The sequence below is a fragment of the Balaenoptera acutorostrata genome, chromosome 10, assembly GCF_949987535.1.
Source record: "Balaenoptera acutorostrata chromosome 10, mBalAcu1.1, whole genome shotgun sequence".
NCBI lineage: Eukaryota > Metazoa > Chordata > Mammalia > Artiodactyla > Balaenopteridae > Balaenoptera > Balaenoptera acutorostrata.
In genome coordinates, this window is record NC_080073.1 from 55,056,643 (window position 1) to 55,078,841 (window position 22,199).

General features: G+C 38.4%; 1 protein-coding gene across 10 annotated transcripts in view; it reads right to left on the reverse strand.

Annotated features, from left to right (window-relative positions):
- The window catches only part of RBMS3 (RNA binding motif single stranded interacting protein 3), a 727,705-nt gene that overhangs the window by 14,745 nt on the left and 690,761 nt on the right, over positions 1 to 22,199 (reverse strand). For 4 of the 10 annotated variants that reach the window (XM_057554707.1, XM_057554704.1, XM_007191539.2 and 1 more), the window contains 2 exons: positions 14,052 to 14,132; positions 11,163 to 11,294 (listed from right to left, as the gene is read on the reverse strand). In XM_057554707.1, coding sequence (XP_057410690.1) covers positions 11,163 to 11,294; positions 14,052 to 14,132 — 213 coding nt within the window. Of the gene's footprint in view, positions 1 to 830; positions 925 to 11,162; positions 11,295 to 14,051; positions 14,133 to 22,199 lie in introns of those variants that run through there. The other 6 variants (XM_057554703.1, XM_057554700.1, XM_057554701.1 and 3 more) reach the window with 5 other exon arrangements.

Below are 22,199 nucleotides of genomic sequence, written 5' to 3' on the forward strand. Positions count from 1 at the left end.
TAGGATAACTTTTCTGGTAGGTTCCAGCATTTTTTTGTTGATGGTTGTTCAGCAGTTAGTTTTGATTTTGGTGTTTTTGTAAGAAGTGAGCTCACGTCCTTCTATTTCACCATCTTGTCTCCACCTCCTCTGGTTTTTGTTTTTTTAAATTTAGCTAAAAGCCTATGTGAATCCCATCAGATGATCATATGGTAGTCTCTGGCACTCTCTTCCAAGCAGATTGGAATTTTTTAAGCATGCTCAGTGAGTTGTTAGTTAATATATGAGAAGGGAACAGAGATTAGCTATGTGGGAACACAGTGAAAGACACTGGTAGGAGATGAGAGATACTGTGTGTCCAGAAGCGTCTGTCAAGGCTTTGTGAGTAGGTGAAACTGACTTTGGTTGTTTCAAAGCATAATGAGGAAATAAGTGATTCAAGACCTTCCTTGTTAACAGTTTAATGATGTCTGGATAAATGAAAGTGACACCTTTATTCATCCAATCAGCAATTATTGACTTGAGTGCCTACTATGAGAAAGGCAGTATTCCAGATGCTAAGGAAAGACCAATGAAAGAGGCAGATGCCTCCCCTACTCTCTTGGATTTTACTTCCCACAAGGAGTAGACATACAATCAATGGATCAATCAGCAATCAAAAAGAAAAAGAATCTCAAAATAGAATATTTAAGTATATTCTGTGATTGATAGAAAGTGGCTGGATAAATACCTAAGATTTGGTATCAGGGAAGGTCTCTCATGTAGGTCTGGATGTGAAAGATAATTATAAGCTAATCTTGGAAAGACTTAGAGGAAAAGCATTCTAGGTAGAGGAAACAGGAAGCTCAAAAATCTGGAGGTGGGAACCTGAGGCTGGAGTCATCTAAGGTAAATCAAATCCCATCATTCCTTCTCTTCAAGCCCTCCAAAGGTTTTGCAGCTCCCCTAGAATAAAAGTGAGAATACTTAGTCTACACAAAGCTAAGAATCCAAGGACCAAAGGCTCTATAAAAGCTGGTCTGTTCTCCTACAACTTTCCCGCCTAGTTAACCACACTCCAGCCTCAGGTTCCCATATTAGACTGAAAATCCTTGAGGGCAGGGGTATGTGTCCTAGCATAGATCCTGGCATGATTCTGGGTACTGCAAGTGAAACTGGGTCTAGGTGTAAAGGTGGATGGGGACACTCTTGCTAGAATCTATCAGAGGCAGAGATGCTCCCTCTGGGTCAGGCAGAGACCCCCATCCCTGTCACATCATACAGTGACCATGAAAGGTGGGTACAACCCTGAGAAAGAAGAGAGCATCTCACCATGGGCTTACAAGTGGAGGCAGCTGAAGCTGACTTAATCAGGCAGGGAGAAGAGGAGGTTCTGGACAGTTGCAAGGAAGGGGGTTTGTATCCTGACCATTTTCTAGAGATGGGACTACGTTTCCCTTATAGAGAAATCTACTTTACAACAGTCTTGTTTTGAGAATAAGCCACAAGCAGCATCCCTAAAGTTATAGGCTGCAAGTTTCCCTACAGTCTTATTCTATCTATCTTTCCTGTGTAGAGTGGAGAGTATCTCTAAAATACTTTAGCCAATTCATGCTATCTTGAATACTCCAAATTACACAAATGGGAGCTCATTTCCAGTTTCATTATGCTAATTAACATGGCACTACTTTCATCAGGCAACTCATTTCTAACAATCATTATGCTAATTGAAATATGGCTAGTTTAAAATACTTGTACAAACCTCTGGCCTTTCTCATTAAATGAGAGCTGACCTCCTGTGGGGTGTGAAATTCTGATTAGGGTCACTGAGTGCCCCTGAAAAGTAGTTTAACCCATCACACATACATTTAATATCATAATGTCTATTTATAGCTATACTAAAGGTATTTTAAATTAAATTACAGGGGGAGTCAAGATGGTGGAGGAGTAAGAGGACGTGGAGTTCAACTCTCCCCACAGATGCATTAAGAATACATCTACAAATGGAACAGTTCTCACAGAGCACCTGCTGAACGCTAGCAGAGGACTTCAGACAACTAAGAGGACCAGAAAGATCCCCACATAACAGAGTAGGATGAAAGAAAGAAGAAGGGAAAAGGAAGAGGAGAAGTGGGATGGGACCTGTGCCCCTTGGGGGGAGCTGAAGGAGAGGAGAATTTCCCACGTCCAGGGAAGCCCCCTTACTGGTGGGGAGATCAGCTGGGACAGAGGGGAGCTTTGGGGGCTCGAAAGAGAGTGCAGCAACTGGTCTGTGGCAGGCTGGACAGAGTGAGACCTACACAGATGGTCCATGCCACAGCCCTGCATGCCCAAGCCTGAGAGGTGTGTCCACTGGTGCATACAGGGGCAGGGTGCTGGAATGTTGGGTTTGGAGAGCAGACCTGTGGAAAGGACTGCTGTTGGCTGTGAGAAGACAGTCTGAGGGGATGGGAGTGAGGAGCTCCACAATGGAGAATGCTCGTGGAGCAAGCCCAGATCGCCACAGAAGCGAAGTGCCATTGTTGAGTGATGTGCAAAGGGCAGGCCACCTATGCAGACTCTCTCCCCATGCACCAGCCCCTGCCCCCCCAGGCACTAGGAAGGGCTCCCGCTGGGGCAGGCTGTCACGCTCCTGGCTGCCACCTACTCCACCCCCTCCTGCCAGGGTAGGTTTGTGTGCTCCAGGGCAGCTTCAGGAGCAGATGCCTGTGGGTGGCCGACACACAGAGGTGGGGCTGAAACCATAGTTGAGCCCCAGGGGCCATGAGAGATGGGAGAAGAGCTGAAATCTCTCCTCACAGCTGCACAAACTGTGGATTTACACCCTGCGACTGGCTTTGTAAACTCAGAACCTGCAGAACATCTGATCCAACAATGAGTGCTCCCACAGCCAAGATGGGTCAAGCTTTAGCAGCTGTGGACTTTGTGGGCAGGTACATGCGGGGGTTGGGCAAGGCCAGAGTCTGAGATGCTTCCATAGTGCCCATAGCATGTCCAGATCCATGATTACTGCAATCTTGGGACCTGACTTCAGTGGATCTGTGCTGGTGGCTTGGTGAAAACAATGCCTGAGAGACACCAGGGCCAACTGCTGGCATACCTAAGGTTAAGGTGGAGCTGACAGCAGTGCCAATAACAGTGTAATCTGAGTGCTCCCACAACGGGTGAGAGGTGACAAAACAGAGCACACTCACAGGTGAACAGTTCCAGAGGAGGAATACTCAGTGGCTTCTCTCCCAGTGGGAATGCTCCAATCCTGCCTACCTCACACCACAGATCAGAAACACAGCTAAGAAATAGATCTGGGACCTCTATTCCAACAACTAGGGAGCAGACCGTGATCCAAACAGGGCAGTGACAACCACAGAGCAAAGGGGAGTCCCCACTAAATATGCAGGGCAGGCTCTGGTCACCGCAACACCAATCACATCTCCTATATCAAAGGGATAACTACCAGCATACACTGAGAAAAGAGGTGGCAGACATCTATAATAAAAACAGCTCTTGCACCAAAAAATATTAAACCAATGCAGGCTACGCAGGGACATTCCCACATAAAAATAGCCCTCCAAGACAGTCTGAGCGTCTGGTGTCTGGAGGAAGAACCCCCAGAGCATTTAGCCTTGGCACCCAGTGGGGCTTGAGTGCAGGAGTTCTGCAAGGCTGGGGGAAACAGAAATTCCACTCCTGGAAGGCATACAAGATCCCACATGCACTGGGACCCAGTACAAAGCAGTAGCTCCATTGGAACCTGGGACAGACCTACCTAGGGGTCTTGGAGGGTCTTCTGGGGAGGCCAGGTCAGCTGTAGCTCACTGTGGGAGCACCAGTAGCAGAGGTCCCAGGTAATACTGATCAGCGTGAGCTCTCTGGGAAGTCCCCATTATGCCACAAAGACCTGGCTTCACCCAATAGCCTGCAGGCTCCAGTGCTGTAAATCCTCAGGCCAAACAACCAACAAGATAGGAACATAGCCCCACCCATCAGAAGACAGGCTGACTAAAGACATACTGAGCTCACAGCCACCTCAAAACACAGCCCTTGACACGGCTCTGCCCAGCAGGGACAAGTGCCAGCTCTACCCACCTGAGGGCAGGCAGCAGTCCCCTCCCACCAGGATGCCTACACAAGCCCCTGGACCAACTTCACCCACCAGGGGGCAGACACCAGAAGCAAGAGGAACTGTGATCCTGCAGCCTGTGGGAAGGAGACCACATACACACACAGACAAATGAGACGGCAGAGAAATATGTTGCAAACAAAGGAACAAGAGAAGAACCCACAAGAACAACTAAATGAACAGGAGATAAGCAATCTCCCTGAAAAAAGTATTCAGAGTAATGATAGTAAATGATCCAAAACCTCAGAAGAAGAATGGCGGTATAGACCAAGAAGATACAAAAAATTTTCAACAGAGATAGAAGATTTAAAGAACAAAGAAAAAAACAGAGATGAACAACATAATAACTGAAATGAAAAATACACTAGAAGGAATCAATAGCAGAATAACTGAGGCAGAAGAACAGATAAGTGAACTGGAAGACAGAGTGGTGGAAATCAATGTCACAGAACAGAATAAAGAAAAAAAAAAATGGGGACTTCCCTCATGGTGTAGTGGTTAAGAATCTGCCTGTCAATTCAGGGAACATGGGTTCGAGCCCTGGTCTGGGAAGATCCCACATGCCACAGAGCAACTAAACCCGTGCACCACAACTACTGAGCCTGTGCTCTAGAGCCTGTGAGCCACAACTACTGAGCCTGCGTGCCTAGAGCCCATGCTCTGCAACAAGAGAAGCCACCACAATGAGAAGCCCATGCACTGCAACGAACAGTAGCCCCCACTCTCCGCAACTAGAGAAAGCCCGCGCAGAGCAACGAAGACCCAATGCAGCCAAAAATAAATAAATAAATAAATTTATTTATTTAAAAAAAGAAAAAAGAATGAAAAGCAATGCTGAAAGTCTCAGAGAGAGACCTCTGGGACAATGTTAAATGCACCAACATTCACAGAAGAAGAAAAAGGGAAAGGGCCTGAGAAAATATTTGAAGATACTATAGCCGAAAATTTCCCCAACACAGGAAAGGAAACAGTCAACCAAGTCCAGGAAGTGCAGAGTCTGATACAGGATAAACCCAAGGTGGAACACACTGAGACACATAGTAATCAAACTAACAAAAATTAAATACAAAGAAAAAATTTTAAAAGCAACAAGGGAAAACAACAAATAACATAAAAGGGAATCCTCATAAGGCTGTCAGCTGATTTTTCATCAGAAACTCTGCAGGCCAAAAGGGAGTGGCATTATATATTTACAATTATGAAAGGGAAATACCTACAACCACGAATATTCTACCCAGCAAGGCTCTTGTTCAGAATCAATGGAGAAATCCAAAGCATTACAGACAAGCAAAAGCTAAAAGAATTCAGTGCCACCAAACCAGCCTTACAACAAATGCTAAAGGAACTTCTCTACATGGGAGGAAAAAAAAGAGGTCACAGCTAGAAACAAGAAAATCACAAATGGGAAAGCTCACTGGTAAAGGCAAACATAAAGTAACAGTAGGAAATCAGCCACAAACAAATATGATATCAAAACCAGCAACTGTGAGAAGAGTATAAATGTAGGAAATGGGAATTGCATTTGAAATGAAAAGACCAGCAACTTAAAATAATCTTGTTTATATATAGACTCCTATATCAAAACCTCATGGGAGCTGCAAACCAAAAAACTACAATAGATACACACACACAAAAGAAAAAGTACCCCAAACACAACACTAGAGTCATCAAATCACAAGAGAACAAAAGAAGAAGGGAAGAAGACTGACAAAAACAGATCCAAAACTATTAGGACAATGGCAATAGGACTATAAATACTGATAATTACCTTAAATGTAAATGGATTAAATGCTCCAAACAAAAGCCATAGACTGGCTGAATGAATACAGAAACAAGACACGTATATATGCTGTCTACAGGAGACCCACTTTGGACTAGGGACACATACAGACTGAAAGTGAGGGGATGGAAAAAGATATTCCATGCAAATGGAAATCAAAAGAAAGCTGGAGTAGAAATACTCATAGCAGACAAAATAGACTTTAATACAAAGACTGTTACAAGAGACAAGGACACTACATAATGATCAAGGGATCAATCCAAGAAGAAGATATAACAATTATAAATATATATGCACCCAACATAGGAGCACCTCATGTATAAGGCAAATGCTAACAGCCATAAAAGGGGAAGTCAACAGTAACACAATAATAGTGGGGGATTTTAACACCCCACTTACACCAATGGACACATCATCCAGACAGAAAATCAATAAGGAAACACAAGCCTTAAATGACACATTAGACCAGATGGACTAAATTGATATTTATAAGGCATTCCATCCAAAAGAAGCAGAATACACTTTCTTCTCAACTCCACACAGAACATTCTCCAGGATAGATCACATCATGGGCCGCAGATCAAACCTTGGTAAATTTAAGAAAATTGAAATCATATCAGGCATCTTTTCCAACCACAACACTATGAGATTATAAATAAATTACAGTCAAAACTGTAAAAAAACACAAACATGTAGAGGCTAAACAATATGCTACTAAACAACCAATGGATCACTGAAGAAATCAAAGAGGCAATCAAAATATACCTAGAGACAAATGACAATGAAAACATGTTGATCCAAAAACTATGGGACAGAGCAAAAGCAGTTCTAAGAGGGATGTTTATAGCAATACAATCTTACCTCAAGAAACAAGAAATACCTCAAATAAACAACCTAACCTTACACCTAAAGCAACTAGAGTAAAAGAACAAATGAAACCCAAAGTTAGTAGAAGGAAAGAAATCATAAAGATCAGAGCAGAAATAAATGAAATAGAGACGAAGAAAACAATAGAAAAGATCAATGAAACCTAAAGCTAGTTCTTTGAAAAGATAAAATTGAAAACCTTTTGCCAGACTCATTAAGAAAAAATAGAAGAGGGCTCAAATCAATAATATTAGAAATTAAAAGGGAGAAATTAAAGTGGACACCACAGAAATACAAAGGATCATAAGAGACAACTATGAGCAACTATATGCCAATAAAATGAACGACCTAGAAGAAATGGACACATTCTTAGAAAGGTAAAATCTCCCAAGATAGAATCAGGAAGAAATTGAAAATATGAACAGGTCAATTACAAGTACTGAAATTGAAACTGTGATTAAAAAATCTTCCAACAAACAAAAGCCCAGGACGAGACAGCTTCACAAGTGAATTCTATTAAACATATATAGAAGACTTAATGCCTATCCTTCTGAAACTATTCCAAAAATTACAGAGGAAAGAACACTCTCAAGTTCATTCTACAAGGCCACCATCACCCTGATACCAAAACCAGAAAACGATATCACAAAAAAAGAAAATTACAGGCCAATATCACTGGTGAACATAGATGCAAAAATCCTCAACAAAATACTAGAAAACAGAATCCAACAACACATTAAATGGATCATACACCATGATCAAGTGGGATTTATCCTAGGGATGCAAGGATTCTTCAGTATATGCAAATCAATCAATGTGATACAGCACATTAACAAACTGGAGAGTAAAAACCATATGATCATCTCAATAGATGCAGAAATACTTTTGACAAAATTCAACACACATTTATGATAAAAACTCTCCAGAAAGTGGGGCTAGAGGGAACATACATCATCATAATAAATGCCATATATGACAAACCTACAGCTAACATCATACTCAGAGGAAATGCTTTCAGCTTTTCACCATTAAGATCAGGAACAAGACAAGAATGTCCACTCTTGCCACTTTTTTTCAACATAGTTTTGCAAGTTCTAGCCACAGAAATCATAGAAGTAAAAGAAAGAAAAGGAATCTAAATTAGAAAAGAAGTAGTAAAACTATCACTGTTTGCAGATGACATGATCCAATACATAGAAAATCCCAACGATGTTAACAGGAAACTTCTAGAGCTCATCAATGAATTTGGTAAAGTTGCAGGCTACAAAATTAATACACAGAAATCTGTTGCATTCCTATACATTAACAATAAAAGATCAGAAAGAGAAATTAAGGAAACAATTCCATTTACCATCACACCCTAAATAATAAAATACCTAGGAATAAACTTAACTAAGGAGTCAAAAGACCTGTACTCAAACTATAAGATGCTGATGAAAGAAATCAAAGATGACACAAACAGATGGAAAGATATACCATGTTCTTGGACTGGAAGGATCAATATTGTCAAAATGACTATACTACCCAAGGCAATCTACAGATTCAGTGAAATCCTTATCAAGCTACCAATGGCATTTTTTACAGAAGTAGAACAAAAAAATCTTAAAATTTGTATGAGACACAAAAGACTTTGAATAGCCAAAGCAATCTTGAGAAAGAAAAATGAAGCTGGAGGAATCAGCCTCCCTGGCTTCAGACTATGCTATCAATACAAAGCTACAAGTCATCAAAACAGTATGGTACTGGCACAAAAAGAGAAATATAGAAACCCAGGCAGCTATGGTCAACCTACAACAAAGGAGGCAAGACTATACAATGGAGAAAAGACAGTCTCTTCAGTAACTGGTGCTGGGGAAACTGGACAGCTACATGTAAAAGAATAAAATAGAACATTCTTTAACACCATATACAAAAATAAATTCAAAATTGATTAAAGACCCCAATATAAGACTGTATACTATAAAACTCTTAGAGGAAAACATAGGAAGAACACTCTCTGACATAAATTGCAGCAATATCTTTTTTGATCTGTCTCCTAGAGTAATGGAAATAAAAACAAATGTAAGCAAATGGGACCCAATTAAACTCAAAAGCTTTTGCACAGCAAAGGAGACCATAAACAAAATGAAAAGACAATCCACACAATGGGAGAAAATATTTGCAAATGATGCAACTGATAAGGGATTTATCTAGAAAATATAAAAACAGCTCATGCAACTCAATATAAAAAGAAAACCCAATCAAAAAATGTGCAGAAGACCTAAATACACGTTTCTCCAAAGAATAAAAGATGCTCAACATCACTAATTATTAGAGAAATGCAAATCAAAACTACAATGAGATATCACCTCACACCAGTCAGAATGGCCATCATCAAAAGTCTACTAACAATAAATGCTGGAGAGGGTGTGGAGAAAAAGGGAACCCTCCTACACTGTTGGTGGGAATGTAAATTGCTAAAGCCACTATGGAAAGCAATATGGAGGTTCCTTAAAAAACTAATAGTGCTACCACATGATCCAGCAATCCCAGTCCTGAGCATATATCTGGAGATATATGGTTCGAAATGATACATGCACCCCAGTGTTCATTGCAGCACTATTTCCAATAGCCAAGACATGGAAGCAACCTAAATGTCCATAAACAGATGAATGATTTAAGAAGATGATGTACATATATACAACAGAATATTACTCAGCCATTAAAGAGAATGAAATAATACCAGTTGCAGCAACATGGATGGACCTAGAGAATATCATACTAAGTGAAGTAAGACAGAGAAAGACAAATATCATATGATATGGCTTATATGTGGAATCTAAAAAAATGATACAAATGAACTTATTTACAAAACAGAAACAGACTCACAGACTTAGAAAACAAACCTATGGTTACCAAAGGGGAAAAGTGGGGGGGCAGGGCTAAATTGGGGGTTTGGGATTGACATATACACACTATTATATTTAAAATAGGAACAAACAAGGACCTACTGTATAGCACCAGGGAACTCTGCTCAATATTCTATAATAACCTAAATGGAAAAGAATTTGAAAAAAGAATAGATACATGTATATGTATAAGTGAATCATTTTGCTGTACACCTGAAACTAACACATTTTTAATCAACCACACTCCAATATAAAATAAAAATTAAAAAACTTACAAACAAAAACCAAAAATGCCTTATTCACTACAGATATTTCCTGAAAGTTATTGTGTAATAGTAATAATGATAGTAGTAGTAGTAGTAATGATAATAATAATAGTAATAATAATACCTTGTATTTGTAAGGTTAAGTCATGTTCTAGCATATTTAATTTGGAGGACTGACTTTAGAAGTTAAAGCACATACTGAAGACTGCATTACCATTATTAATCTTTCAACAACAAACGAATCTCTAAATGTGTATTGAGATGAAAGAAAACTGATGATCAAGAAATGGAACAGCACTCTGCAAACAGGAAGAGTCTTTTGGGAATTTTCTATTCACCAGGGCTTTGACTGTTACCTATAAAGTAAAATAGTTAGCATGACAAAACATCTATATATAGACTGAACTTTTGTTAATTCCTTTGGTTTCAATCAAAAACTTTCAAATTTTAATCTCCATAATTACTCAACACAAAGCTAACTGAACTTTGCTCTCTAAGTGATTTAAGGATTTTTCAGTAGTAATTCTTACTCCCTGATTTTTGCTTTGCCACTTAATTCCGCAATAAGACTGTACTCCATGTTGTTTTATATTTAACAATACTCTTTTTCATAAACTGTTTTACTGGGTGAGTTTGAAGCACCCTTGCCAGGGGAGTGTTACTGTCTTCATTTAAGAATGAAGTCACTGAGACCAAAATGCAGGCACACTATCCAGTTTCAAGTGTGAATATTGGAGTTTTTCAAAAAATATGTGTGGTAGAATTTTTTTTGGTAACAATGTCTATGATGCCCCTCTCTGTATCCAAGCCTTTTGGTAGTGAATTCCTACATTAACTCTGGGCTTGGTCACATGACTTGCGATTGACCTATGGGACAATAGCAAATGAGTCATAAACAGAATTGAAAAAATGCTGGTCATTCGGGCATCCTCTCTTGCTGTTCTCTGAATTCTGAGACTTCCACGGGAATAAGCCTGCTAGAGGGTCAGCAATACATGGCTCATTGGTGTCCACCACTCAACCACCAGACAACTAACACCCAGAAGCAGAACTGTGAAGATGCCCAGCAGCTATGCCCAGATGCTCAAGCAAGTCCAGTCAATATCAGAAGAACCATTCACCTGAGGTCAGCCCAAATTCTAACCCACAGAATAATGAACTAAATATAAGTTTGTCACTGAGTTAGGGACGGTCTGTACTGCAGCAAAAGATAGCAGATGCCACATAAGAGAGGAATGTCCAGATGGCTGACCTGGAGGGAAAGAGTTTAGTATGGCTTGAACTTACTTAGACTGTTGGTAAGAATATGCAGATGCATGCTCGTTGGATGTGTCCACTGCTATCTGCTGCTGCTGACCACTTGTGTCCTGGGATGAAGGTGCCACTGTCTGGGGAGAGGTATCAGCAACAACACCCTACGGAGGCAATAAGAACACAAAAGTCTTATTGGCTTTAGCAAAAGGGCTTCTTGCAGATGGACTGTAGGGCATACCCATCTTCTACATGGCTTGAGTAGAGCTGCACTCAGCTATATAAAGCCACAGTAAGAACCCAAAGAAAAAACACAGAGCACATTTGGATGAGGGCTGAGGAATTTACCTCAATGTGTCACCAAGAAGCCTTGCCATCAGAAGACCGTGTAGCAGTCAAATGATGAGGAAAGCATTTTGCCCATAGTTAGAACTTTTAAATCATGGTTGCATAGAGCCACACTAAATAATGATTCCTTAATCAAAAAATTCATGCAGAATTCCTATAAAAACGTGTATATTTCAGCATTTTCCTGGGAATAAAGTAGTCTACCCTGTCTCTATGATCTGGCAAAACAATGGACTTTGACCTTCATAAAAATCTAACTCCAAGTTTGGAATTCTTTTAAAAGGACACTGTTAAGTAGGGTCTCCCTTAAGCAATTTGATTTGTTTTATTTATTTATTTTCATTTTCCTTGATGTGAACTGGAATTCATTTAGAAGTTTCAGAAAAAGAAAGAAACAAGCATCCTTAATTTTGATTCCCTCCTCCCCTTACCATTTGAATGGCTTTTGTTTCTCACAGATGCCAACAAGAATGGATTTCTTGAGTTGGTCATCATTCAGAATGTGTTTGGTTCCGAGAGAGGTTTGGTAGTTAGTAGTCCTAAGGAGGGAATCTATCTGAATACATTCTCCTGGTTTTACTTATATTATAGCTTTGGGCTTCTGCAGGGATATAGGTTTTTGGTCAACTCCCTATCCCTAACAAAAGCTCCCTGAAATTGTTCCTCAGAATCTGAAAATTCTCCCTTTATGAATTCAATCTTTTTTTTTCCTAATATACTATTTGGTGTTATGCATTTTGATGAACCTCCCACCCACATTGATTTGTGTGGATACTGGTGAATTTTCAATGAGTGTTTTTACATAGAAAATGAATCAGTGCTTTCCTTTATAAGCACAAATTCAAGGCAATATATCAGGGTATACTTATATAATTCTTAGTGAAATATTTCTTTTTAAATCCCAGATTTAAGTATAATTAGACTGTTCCCAATAAGCAACACTGTCAAATGTGTCTCCTTATTTTATAGTCCTCAAATACCTCAGATTCTGTAGATAAGCACACACATTTGGTCCAGAGATAGAGAAATGCGGATATGTGGCAGAGATTTATGCTTAAAGTCACCTACAATGTCTAGATTCATAATTTTCTTATGGCCTAGATGGGTTTTGATAGCTAAATATAGCAAAGAACATACATTTTAATCACATATTCTTGAAATTCTGAAAAGCCAATTAAAACCTCTTTAATACTGAAACATTCCTTGGGGACCATAGGTCTGGAACACATAAAAGATTTAAAAATTGGATCTCCTTGGTTTCCTAAGTGACAGGACACTGTCCTCTTAAATGTCTGTGCTTCCCAAACCTTGGTACGAGCAAATATTTGTCACACACTAAAAACAAGCAAACAAACCAACATTTCAAAAGATCTAATTTGGTCTGTAAAGATCTCACCCAATCTCTGTGGCCCCAGAGGTTGGAAGAGTCATGGTGGTCTCCGACAATGAGTGGTACCAACATGAGTTGGTTGGCCAACTCATGGAATAGCAATGGCGTGAACTCCAGAGGAGTCCCAACTAATGGAAGAAATGCACTGTGACCATAATGGCAAATGCGCATCAGGAGAAAGGGAAGGGGGGGGGGCAAGAAACGATAACGGTTAGAACCAGAGAGAAGTATACACCTCTAAGTGTCTTACCACCACCCACATAGCCCTATGCCCTGCTCCTTTCCTATGTATCTTGCTGGCTCTGTCCAGTAAAATAATGTGTAGAGGAAATGGATTCAGCCCAATGGAAAGAGAGAAGGAAGAGACAAAGCTTCCAGTAAGGAAAATATGACTTTATCTTTCACAGTATCCATAGCAATGTGAGGGGTACAAGTTTTTCTCTCTTGTCTGTAGGATGCCACAGTTCTGTCAAGGTTCATTGGCGAGAGCAGTGGTTCTTCATCTTTGGTACACATTAGAATCACCTAGCATCTTTTAAAAATCCTGGTGTCCAGTCCACACCCTAGACCCCATCAGACTCTCTGGCAATAGGACCTAGGCATCACTATTTTTTAAAGCTCTTGAAATAATTTTGATATGCAGAAAAGTTTGACAACCAGTTCTCTAATCCAGTCCCTCTCAACTTTTAATGTGCACCTTGATCCTGAAGGGATCTTGTTAAAATGCAAACTCTGATTCAGTAGATCCGGGTGGGGTCTGAAAGTCTGCATTGCTAACAGGCTCTCAGGTGATGCTGATAATGCTGGTCTAGGGACCACTACTGGAGAAACAAGGCATCAGAGAACTAGCTCATTCAAATAGCTGCACATGTTTGCCTTCCTCTTCCTGAGTGTTTGTGGCTAACATTTGATAAGGTAGTTATTTGATCTCTGATCTTTTCTCTAAACATAAAAATGGCACTCCTCTCAGACCTGGATACCAAATTTTGCTTATGTCATATGAAAAGCAAAACATAGGTATGTTCAAGTAAAGTACATACGTTCACAGAGTGAGTTTGCAACTTCAAATTTTCAAGCAGCACAAAAATCACAAATAAGGATTTTGGGGGTTATGGTGGACCCCAGTGCATGTGGCTGAGATTTATCTGCCCTAACCTTGTTCTGTAAGAAGAGACAGACTTACTTCAATGGAAACAGCTGTCGGAGGCACAGGCGTGTACTGGGGAATGTAGGTCCCTTGCATAGGAGCGGCGGCAGTCATATACTAGAGGGAATCAAAGAAAAATGCAGGTGAACTTGGGCGTGCAACCAGTGAGAAAAGTGATATCACATAAGACTGTTTTCGATGTGTGGCCCCCCACCAATGCATGATGAAACTTAAACTTTATTTTGACCAAAAATAATGCAGTTCCTATCAACATAGAATAGTCATCGCTTACTGATTCAGTACCAACAGCAGCCCACCTCCCTGATGTCAGTAAAAGTTCATTCACCCCATCCCCTCACTTTGTACTTTTCAATATTCTATATCAGCTCCCACACATTTCACTTTCACATCTAAAACACAAATGCCAGGAGGGCAGGGATGACATCTGTTTTTTTCTCCATTTTATTGCTAGCACATAGTAGGCTCTCAACAGATTATTTGTTGAATGAATGAATCATTATATTGTGAATAATAATTTCTTTTCTAACTAAAGTAAAAGAGAGGAATAATGTAAGAAATACTTATCTAGCAACAATCAGAATTGGTAAATGTTATCATTTTTGTCATTTGATCGCTTTTTTATATATAAAGGAAATAGAGTGTTCCAGATAATGTTGAAGTTGCTTTTCTTCCTTCCCCCCATTCCATGTTCATTTCACTGTATTTCCTTTTCCACTCCTTTAATTCTCCAAATTTTCTTCATCCAGATGAACAATACAACAGTCCAATCATTCTTCACTACATTGTAGTAGTCAGTAAAATATGTGTTGGAGATAACATGTATTTTGGCAACGAAAAACGGAAGCCCCAGAAAAATTATATGCCCACCTCCATAAGCAAAAAGCATGACCCATATTCCTATTTCTAATACACATACCCCCGGAAAAGTCAACGGGGGTATGTGTATTAGAATCAATGGAATCTTCTATGAAATCAACTGTATTTCTGACTTTCTAAACTTGAACATCACAAAATTTCAGAACCAGAACCATCTAATGAAAACAAGGTTTCTCAATACACAAAGCTTTAGAGGAACACTTTTTATGGAAAACTACAAGCCCATGATTCTTTATTCTTCTAAATTTGCTGAGTTCATGTATTAAGGCCATGCATAAATATGCAAAACCTAAATTACAATGTTGTGCATTGATCGGTACTTTCAGTATCCAAGAGGCATGATAATTCTGAATCGAGGTAAATATCTGAATGGAGATTGATTCATCAGATGTTGTTGTTGTTGTTTACTATTCATAGAGAAATATAGCAATAAAGCAACTCTAGGATAAGTGCTTCTCCATCCTATACTAAGCACTATCTTACTACATCTATTTGCTAAAAACAGAGACAGCCTTAGTGAAACAACACTAAATCAAACAAACAAAACTGCTGCCTGTAATCCACGTGTTACTGCTGATAACAACTGTGTGCAATTCCTATGTGTACAAAAACAACCTTGTAATGTGTACCAAGGGCAGTTGTTTGCAGGGATTGGGGATATTACTAACTTAGCTTCATAGTTGAAAATTAGCAGAGGTTTCTGTGCCCCATCCTCTGTGTTCCCAGAGTGTTCATCACTCTTCTATTAAAATTGTCCAGACTCTCATCTCTCTAAAGGCATGGACCAAGTGTTACATGTCTCTGCATCTTCCAACACTCCACCCAATGCCTGGTACCTAGTAAATAATTATTCAATGGCTGAATAAAAGGACACAAGAAGAAAGCCTTCCATTTCCAATTGCAAATCTTGTATGCCTCTTAGCTGTCAATAATTCTGAGTTCTCTATAGATATCAATTTCCCCACCCCTATAAAGTGTTTGTATAACCTTTAAACAAATACTTTAGCCCCCTCTGCTCGTCATTATTCTGTGTCCTTAAGCAGACAATGATTATTCAGGTATCCGACTGCTATCAATTTTTCAAATAAGTACAGAACTCTGGAGTCACATTTCAGCAAATATTATTTCATATCTAGTACCCATGGCAGGTGTCTGCTTTGCCAACAAAATTGCTCTAGAAAGTATGTTGGAGATAACCGTTTCTTGGCCATTTCAGATAGGTGGTTTGCTTATGTCATATAGGTTTTAAACACCCCTTAATTTAGTATTACCTACAATGTATTTTTTAGAATGTTAGCTCAACTGAGAAAAAAAGCTTTCTGTGTTCCAGAGCAATGCTGCACAATGTATCCTCTTTGCTATAGAGATAGAATTTTAAAACTCTGAGAAGTCAGGTTTTACAGAAGCCCATTTAAAGGAGATTTTAAATCAGTGTTTCTAAAACTGTTTCTGGTAGCACCTACTGATTTTGCTTAAAACTAGTACTCTCAAGAATATACTTTGAAAAAGGTTTCTTTAATTGAATATCAAAAATCCTAGCAGATCTGTAGTAAGTGGGAATGTGTTTTCACCAACAGAGTTAATGCTCTGGTGGCTCATGTTCTCCCCTTTGGTCATGGCTTTTCAAGATGTATAATAAATACACCAGTAAAAGGATGCTCCCTCACTGATCTGAGTATTTTCTATTCCTTAGTAATTCCAAACTTTGCAATTGTCATCAGTGAGTGTGCGTGTCCTCGACATAAGACAATGTCACTGGACATGGCTCGACCCACCCCTGCTCCACGGTCTGCATCGCTAAGGAGACCTTTCTGTGAACTAGATTTAGGGATGTGGGCTGGGGCCACACGTAGCACGGTTCACGACTTCTCATGAGAATCCACCTCAGTTTTAGACCTCCCTTGCCAAACTAGAGTTCTCAAGCAGTGTAGTTAATGAAAAGCATTTTGTGTCATTCTTAGCTAAGCTTCTTGAAATGACTCTGCGTTATTCAAAACCCCATCTGTGTTCTATTCAGTAAAATCAGTAAATCTTCATACCTTCTGTGGCATTCAATGAAGTTGTGAAAGTGGCCCAAACTGAACTGCTTATAGCATAAATTCAGAGTTATCTCTTCAGAACAGTGCTGTGAGTTAGGCAGGATGGCTCACCCATTTTACAGACTGAGAAACTGAGATGTACTGGAATAACTCCAGTTCTGTTGACACAAGATTCAGCCCACTTTTCAGTCTACTTCAGTACTCTTGAAATAAAATAACTAAGGTCCTAAGAGTTTTTATGATCATTACCATGCAAAATAATATCAACTTTTAAAAAAATAATAGACTTTAATAATTGGAGTTGCAATTAAGAAATATAGGATAATAATGCCTTGGCTTTAACATTTTATTGTCATTTCATTTCCATAGATTTTTAAATTTTCACTATATACTGAGAATACCTAATTTTCTTCTAGAAAGGCTACCCTTGTGCTTAACTTATTTTATAATTTAATTTTATGCTACTCTTCAGAACTAATAGAGATTTTATAGTATAAATGAGATCAGCTCAGTTCAATGCGTTGTGTATGTGTATTTTTTAATTTAAAAAAAACCGCCCTTCTGGCTGCTCTTCTTTTTTTCTTTTTTTGGTGTCACAGAAAATCTAATAGAGCTGGAGAACATTGTTTTAAAATTAGGGATAGGCTTATTTTAAACAAGTCAATGTTATGGAGTTTTATACCCCGTAAGGCTATTCTCTCTCGATAAACGTTTGCAATGAAACTTTTCTGTGGTAGACATATATTTTCTAGGGTAAAGCCTCAAGAAGTGACAGCCTTGTAAAATAAGGCACAAGAACTTACAGGAAATGGCTACAGCTATGTGTAAGATCAACTCTCAGCTTTAGGTAATTGGTGACAAATAACTCTAAATTTTCTTTAAGCATACAGTATGATTTCCTTAAGAGCAAAGATAAACTACAGTCAGACTTAATAATGCAGGCTGTACAAACATGGTTTAGATCTCAGTGCCTAAGATTGCTTTCTTTTCATTCAGCTAATAAATGACAAAAACCTAAAGAAGGACCTGTGATATAAAAAAAATCTGCCCTTTGACTTGATGAATTTCTGTGAATTACTTATTAAAACCAAAATAAGAATGGATGTCTATCCTTTAAGATAATTTATTTTACTGGTTTTTCTCAAAAGCTAGAAAATGTCTTCCATAATTCTTTCATGAGTACACATTATTTTGCATTTTGGGGGGATATAACGGCTGATGGGACCCATATTACAATGAGATGATGTAGATAAAATGGATAAATCCGTATAATATTTCCCCGTTGGTGGCAGCTTAAAGTTTTGACATTCATGGATAAGTTTTCTTTTTTGGTAAACAGTTCAATGATTTTTACATATTCTGAAAGCACTGGATTTTCACATAGAAGTACGTAGGAGATGCAAATAGCCATTTTCAAACCCACAGAATAAATTCCAGACTCCATCACTTCTTCCAAGAAGTCTAGACACTACATCACCAAGACAGTTACATGAAGAGAGAAAAAAAATGGTGAAGTTGGAGAGGAATTGTATTTTTGTCTATTTAATTTAGAACAAACTGTTTCTGTTACTGTGGACTCATTGATTATTTCTGAAGAAACAGAAAGTGAAAACTCCAAATTTTTAGTTCCTGATTTACTTTCTCTTCCCCCACAAAAGCAAAACAAATAAAAAACATTTTATATATTTCCCTTGAGCAAACTTTTCCTTTTATTTATCTGTAGAGCAAAGGAGTGGCAAGGAAATCCCCACATTTCAATTTTTGGAATTTCATAAAATAAAATAATTGATCAAACTTGCTCATTTGGAGTTATTGTTATACTATGTAGGTTTTAAATTGGTGCGTCTAGTCCTTGCTATAACATTCAAAAATCGGCTTAACAAATCTCAGCAAGAGTAGTTGTCCAGGTCCTATCAAACCCAGAAAGTCACTGAGAAGGATATAGGAAAGGAAGTTGAGCAGAGAAAGCAGAAATTGTGTTGGATGCTGCTAATAGCATGCAGTGTGAATTACTGTGAGTTCCATCTAATACAAAGTTTCCTTTCATAAAGGAAGCTTGTGGGTATAGGGAACAACCTGAATTATGATTCATCAGTATCTGGTGAGCGGCTCAGGGGGAGGCCACAGAGTTACCTTAGGTAGAGGTATTCTGGGGTTTTGAGGATTATATTTCTTGGATTTGCAAAATTCTGTCATCTCAGAGCTAGGGAGAGGTTGGTGTACTTGGGGTGGCAAATTAGTATCATTTCACATGTTTACATTGGCTAAGTAGTAACAGCTGCCTAGAGTATAATTCTAAGAATGCCTTCTAAGTCTCCATGTCACTCAGTGGATGAGAGACCATCCATAGCGAAGAATAGAGCTGAAGAGGGTCTCCTTGAAAGGAAAGAGTGCCCCCACTAGGGCACTAGGGCTGGACTTCTACTTGGAACTCTACTGCTCAGTTCTTCCTATATTCTTCCACTCCTACCAATGAAATGTTGGAGAGTAAAGTGGATACCCCCGTAATAGTAATAGTGTAGGCTTTCATAATGTTTTATGTTAGTGTTAATTTATAGCCTATTTACTTTTTAAGGTACTAATGCCGAAATAACAAAGTAGACATCTATGAGTGATGAAATAATTATCCCTAAAGTGTAGGTAGATGTGAATACAGATAGCAGCATAAACTTCACCTACTAGAAGTAAAAGCACCTGAAGAGGGAAGAAGACCAGTTAGTAGGCTTGATAGAAAGGGGAGCCCAGAATTTTTAGGAGTATGTAGCCTATGTTATCCTATACAGTTCACCAGAATAGTGCTAAACATAGCCCAGAGAGGTGTGCATTAAACTATTAAACAAAAAATACAGATTGTCGTCATTGTATTCTGGGGTGAGGCCTATTTGTTGCTGCCATACAGCAAAGAGAGGAACAAAGAAGAATATTGGAGGTTGTTCTTAGATTGGAAATTTACAAAACCTCACCCACTGCAATACAGGGAGAAGTAGTCATTCCCACGGGATCACAGTCTATGGAGGCCTTCAACTGTGCAGAAAAAGCAATTTTCACGAATGTATGGGAAAAAACCAAAGCCCATTAAGTTTGAGCATGTGCACAGATCACGTGGTAGCAATAAAAAAAAAAGATAATGCTATGGAAATTTAGCTTATTAAGAAACTATGTCTTAAAATTTGAACTTGAAACAACTCCATATAGATATCATGAATTCCTTCCTCCCCTCTCCTCAATTTTTCTGTGATGGGTAACATGAAATATAGAGAGAGATAAGAGAGATTCCATGAACCACAAAGACCACTCAGGAGATAAAGAAAAGTAAGTCAGATAAAACTGGGAACTAGAATGGAGGCAATTATGAAAGCATATTCACAGTGGAGTAGCAGGAATGAAAGACTCCTTGGGCTTAGTAGACAGGGGAGGTAAGTAGAAAAGACAGTAAAAGAATATTATGAGTAAACTTATGTCAATACATTTGACAACTTAGATAAAATACACAAATTTGCTGAACAGCACAATTTAGTAAAATGGATGCAAAAAGAAATAAAAACTCTGCATAGTCTACATTTACTAAAAAAAAATAAATTCAGAATCCAAAACCTTCCCAAAATAAAATCTTCAGCTTCAACTGGCTTCTCTGGTGAATTTTCCAAAATTTAAGGAGTAAATAATAGCAATCTTGTATAAATTCTTCCAGAGAGTACTAAAGAAGGAACACTTCTCAACTCATTTTATGAAGTAGCATATTCTTTATATCAAAATTTGAAAGGGACATTATGAGAAGAAAAAACTATAAAAACTACAGCCCAATGTCTCTCATGAATATTTATAAAAACTTCCTAAGTAAAATTTATCAACTCAGTGAGATATATATATATATAATATATATAATGTTCAAGTGGAATTTATTTCAGGATTGCAAGGTAGGTTTAACATTTGAAAGTCAATCAACATAATTCACCATATTGACAGAATAAAGAAAATTATATGATCATTGTAATCACTTAAAATATATTTTATAAAATCTAACGTCTGCATATGAGGAAATGTCTTGGCACACTAGGAGTAGATGGAAACTAGGAATATAAGTCTGTAAACAAAAATTTTACAGCTAACCTCACAGTTAATGGTGACACACTGAATGCTTTCTATTTGAATTTTGGAATAAGATAAAGATGTTCAGTATCATCTCTTCTAACATTGTTTAGAGATTCTAGTCAGTGCACTAAGACAAGAAAAAGAAATGGAAGGCATAAAGAGAAAAGATCACCAGAAATGAGAAATTAAGGAAACTGAGAGGTGAAGGTGTTCTATTGTAAAATTCCAATAATTAGCAACATTCAGTAAAATTGTATTGAGCCCCTAGTATGTGCCAAATACTAAGTAAGCATAAACTATATTCTTAAAGCATGGGTTAGGCAATAGGACCTGATAGAGTCCAGAAAAAACAGATTTCATTACCAACCCATTGGATGTCCTGGATAGTTCCTTTCTCCTTTATTATCTGACATATATAAAGCTATTTAATTATATATATTATTCATTATTGCCAATTTTACATTTACCACAGTATCCAGGAACAGATTAAGTTGGTCTACTGTATTATTACTTTCTTGTTAGTCTTCCCTTGTATTTAAATTTCCTGTCTGTTTATACCATCCTTTTTGTTTCTTAAGATTCTCTATTATTTTTGCTTATTATTATGGTTTATTAATTGCAAAGAATTAAGAGTCTCTGTAAAGTAATGACCTCTTCAAATGAGAGAGGCTGTTGAGGTCAAATCAACATTTACTTAAATCTGCCTCTAAATCTGCAAGCTTCAAGAAGAAAAAATCGCTTTAACAAATGACCTGACTGACCTATTACCTGGATAGCTCTTTCAGAAACTTACATGAACACACAGGCTAACAACTAACACCCTCAGCCTCTCAAGGCTCGCTTGATCTTTCCTCTAGGAAAACGGAATTTGCTTCTTTGTTTTGGAAATGAAAGAATGGAGGGACTTTGTCAAGAAGATAGACAAGTCCTCAATGTGCCTCAAAGCTTTGTTGTTTTCTACTTAAGTCTGTGACTAAAGCATTAAATTGGGCTAGGTGAGGATACTTCAGACAAACTGAAAAAGCACTCATTCAGGCTGACACACACACACAGTAAATTCCATTTCCACACAAAAGATTTCCTCTCAACCATCTCAGACCCACTCTTCATAAATTCTAGCCATTCCAGTGAACTAGCGTAGACAATGAAAGTCAAC